Source organism: Diospyros lotus, chromosome 12 (genome assembly GCF_014633365.1).
Source record: "Diospyros lotus cultivar Yz01 chromosome 12, ASM1463336v1, whole genome shotgun sequence".
Taxonomy (NCBI): domain Eukaryota; kingdom Viridiplantae; phylum Streptophyta; class Magnoliopsida; order Ericales; family Ebenaceae; genus Diospyros; species Diospyros lotus.
Genome location: NC_068349.1, coordinates 19,482,546 through 19,486,838, shown reverse-complemented (window position 1 = coordinate 19,486,838; position 4,293 = coordinate 19,482,546). Strand labels below are relative to the sequence as shown.

The 4,293-nt window shown below is 35.9% G+C and overlaps 1 protein-coding gene across 1 annotated transcript; it reads right to left on the bottom strand.

The window, feature by feature from the left end:
- Positions 1-802: 802 nt before the first annotated feature.
- LOC127813921 (probable indole-3-pyruvate monooxygenase YUCCA10) lies at positions 803-2,925 on the bottom strand. Its single transcript, XM_052355056.1, has 4 exons — positions 2,258-2,925; positions 1,472-1,705; positions 1,263-1,385; positions 803-1,153 (listed from the first exon to the last, which is right to left on the bottom strand). The coding sequence occupies exons 1-4, from the start codon at positions 2,873-2,875 to the stop codon at positions 977-979; spliced, it is 1,152 nt and encodes a 383-aa protein (XP_052211016.1). The 5' UTR covers positions 2,876-2,925; the 3' UTR covers positions 803-976.
- Positions 2,926-4,293: the final 1,368 nt, after the last annotated feature.

Here is a 4,293-nt window from a genome sequence, read left to right as displayed (position 1 = left end):
AGGAAGGGATTTGCGGTGAGGGGTCATTGTTGCCGACTTTTAAGGTGACGTCCCTGAATAGAAGAAATCCAAAGTCTATATATAATGTAAAAAGGCCGAAGCCAAGTCAATTTTGTCTGCCTTCATCCTAAATCTTAAATTTCACGTTTCCTCTTCGAATTCCTCTCTTTCCTTTTTCCTTTTGACAAACAAACAAAAGGTTTGTTTGTTAGATGACCAGGACAGGATATGGATGGGATAAAAGAAAAAGAAGAGGGAGGAGAGTGTTGATTGTTGGAGTTCCTGCTTAATAATTCCAATGTTTGCCACTGGACTGGATATAGATGGATCCATTTTCTCCAAATTGTTGTTAATCTGTAATCTGTTTAATTAGTTAAAATAATATAATATATTAGGGAAAAAGGATCTTATTTTTTATCCTTTACTTGTATTTTAAATGTCTTATTTATATCTTTGTCATAAATATTTTTTAATATTCAATCCAGTATTCACAGGAAAGAGTCTCTCTAGTTCTGATTAGGTAGTAGATATGATATTTTACATAATTCGTCAATTAGCTGTTATAATTGACGATTTACCCTCTTGCCATTCCTTTCTTTACGGACACATGTGTTGTGGCGCCTTTACTATTGGCCCGCCCGCTCCACGTGGGGGTGGGGCTGGGGCTGGCTGTGGATCGGGTCCGGCATAGAAATCCCAAAGCACAATGTCAAGCTCCTTAATTTCCTTACTATTGATTGCGTTGATCCAATCTTTTTAGTTAGAAGAAATCCCAAAGCACATGTTTATATCACACCAATACTTAAAAACTCTCTTCTTAAATTAAACAACCTGTAAGATATATATAGAACTAGTTCGCCAACTCAATGGATTATATATACGCCTTTGTGTTTGATCTATTGGTATATATATATATACCCTTCAAATAACAATTTTACATAAAGAACATACGAAATTTATCGGGTTAATTTGGGTTTCATCTCTCGGGGAACAGAGCTTTGTTAATATCAGCGGCGATGCTCTGAGCATCCATGGCAGCGCCATAGAATCCTCTCCTCGAGAGCCCCGCGCAGTATAGGCCGTTCTTTCCCTTCCAGTTGTTTGGAAAGCTCAGCTTTGATATCCCGTCTTCGCCCAACAGGTAGTCGTCTCCCTGTTCCAGAAGCAAACAAACAATTAGAACAACTAGCTAGGCAGGCCAAGAAAGAGATTCATATAGGATCGCAATGTTCTTGCTTGGCAGTTGTCTCTGAGTTGCTTACCCGCAGCCACTTGTGTGTTGATGTTTTAAAGCCGGTGGCGAAAATGATCGCGTCAAATGGGTGTGAGCTGCCGTTCGCAAACACCACTTCATCTCCCTTCACCCTTGCTATTGCCGGCAACACCTGTTCATACAGTTTAAGGTTTAAAGTCACCATTACCATGATAGCTTAATAACTTGTCATGGTGTGGCAGTTCATAAATATTGTACCTGAACTTCGCCGGACTTGATCTTGCTACAAGTTCCAACGTCGATAATTGGGTACTTGCCATATTTGAGTTTCATGGAAAAGGGCCCTTCGGCAGGCCTTTGAATCCCGTATTTGGTTAGGTCTCCATACCATAGCCTGCTAAGCATCACTTGCAAGGCGTCCACAGCGTACAATGGGATGTATTTCACCAGAGCCACCGCCAAGTTTACCATTCCTGTTGATAAAATGTGAATCTGCATGATCCAAACGCATTATAGTTCTAATTCCGATTAGAATCACTCATTAAACAAAGAAAAATATGATCATACAGATACTTTGTAATATCATTTCGTAGTTCTAACGTTAATTAACATGTCTTTCTGCAAAATGACTTTCACGCACAAAGCCCAGAAAATAAACCAAAAAAAGAAAGAAAGAAGAGATCATACGTATACAGGTTTTTTGTATGAAATTTCACATGAGATGCTAGGACTTGGGCAATTAAAAACAAATTTGATAATTGTTTTGTTTTGTCAATATAACAATAATAAGGAGCTATAGCAGTAGCATGCCATTCTATTTTACATAAAAACTCCGTCATATATGTACAAAAATAGAATGATAAATTTGGTAACGTCAACAAAATATTTAATGGAAATCATTAAGATGTACCAGTGAGGTGACAAACAATCTTAAAATGGCACCTTTTAGACAAACATTTGGTGAAAAATTGAGCTTGTTTCGAGATTAAGCTAATTAAAGCATGAATCAAAAGTGTATATTATTGAAAACAAATCTGATCTTACTGGGCTCCGAATGGCTATGGAGGTTTTGGCACTATGGTTGGACAGATCAAGAGCAATCTCCATGCCAGAATTTCCAGACCCAACAACTAACACCCTTTTCCCTCTGTACTTGTCTCCACTTTTAAACTCAGTTGAGTGGATAACCTCCCCCGTGAAATCACTCAACCCTTCCACCTCCGGGGTGAACGCATCGCTGGTCTCGCCGGTCGCCACCACCAGAAACCTGCCGGAGTACTCTTCCACCTCGCCGGAACCAATATTCCTCGCCCTAACTCTCCACTTCTTCTCAACCTCGTCGTAGTTTGCAGACTGGACCAGTCTCTGGTACATGGGTTTGATCTGAAAGTGAGAAACGTAGTCGTCCAGGTACTGGACGAACTGCTTCCTGGGAACATAGGTGGGGAAGGAGCTCGGAAATGGCATGTGGGGGAGCTCGCAGACCTGCTTTTTCAGGTGAAGGTGAAGGCGGTCGTACGATTTCTTCTTCCACAGGGAAGCGAAGCAGTCCTCTCTCTCCAGAAGGATGTTCGGCACCGAGAGGCGGTTCAGGCAGGCGGCGGCGGCCAGGCCGGACGGCCCCGCGCCCACCACGATCGCTTCCGGCAATTGGTTTTCCATAACTAACTGGTTGGCGGTGGTTGTGTGGTTCTTTCAAGTGGGTTGCTTTATCAGAATTAGTGGAACATTATATACTGCAGGCTGATTGGGGGAGGGAGCTTTGTCAGTCGGTGATTTTTTTTTTTTTTTTTCTGTTGGGAGAGTTCGTCTGCATGCAATAAATGAAATAGGTAAATTCATTAAAGCTACTTCTATCATAAATAAATAAAAGGAAATTTACCCATTTAATAAAAATCTCATTATATTTTTCGAGATACAATTCATATTTTTTGGGGCATCGTTTTAATGTTTTTGAAATGTTTTTATTTTTAAAATGTCAAGAAAAGTTTATAGTTACTTTTACAATTTTAAATATTTTTTATAATTATTTTATAATATTAAAAACATATTTTTGATTTGAAAACGTATTTCCATTCATAAATAGCGATTTTTTTTTCGTTACTAACTTAATTTTTTTAATTTTTTATAAAATTTATTTAAATGCATTAATGAATTTATCTTTATTTTTAAATTAAATAACTATTTTTTTATAATTTTTTATATTAAAAATTATATTTATAAAAAAATTCTTATATTTTTTTATTTACGTATTTCTTTGTATTTTAATTTTTTAATTTTTTAAAAATATTATTTTTATATTTATCTATTTTTCGTTTTTTTATTTTATTATAACGTAGGTGTAAGATGAGTAAATGGTTAGATTTATAATAAATAAATGAGTAGTAGATTCATTAAATGCACTGACAATTTTTGATAATATATTTATATATATTTATTAAACGGGATGTCAAATAAGAAAGGTTTATGAGATATTTATCTTTTATTTTTAAATTACAGTTAAAAAATATGTAATTTTGAAAAATAAATATAAAAAAATCATCTCTCGGTGGGGCCGGCGTATTTTAAGTATGTGAATGTGGTGGACACAACATTGTTGCTTGACGTGCAATCTGAATCCTGTCGCCTTGTCCGCGGGGAACGTGCTGTAGACGTAATTGAGTCTCTTTCTTAATCTTCGGACCTGCTTTTTTTTTTGTTTTTAAAACACATAAATTATATAAAAAAATTATTATTTATACATCTTTATACACTTTGAACTATATAAAGATGTATCAATGACAAAAAAGTCTCTTATGAGCCGCATGGAGACGAGGAGTATTTTGATCATAATATCCCTTTATGTAACCCAAGATATACAAAAATGATATACAAGTAACAGGACTCAACTATATATTAATATGCCGATGATAATTTGGTTATATTTTTATAATTTATAAAAAAAATTTATTTTTAGTTATCGCAAAATCGTGAGCGCCCTCTGCTACTCGGCCCCATAATTTCAACAATAGATGTAAATCAAAAGACCTAACAAACAATTTCTATCCCTAATCTCTCTCTATTGACCGTATAGTAATTTT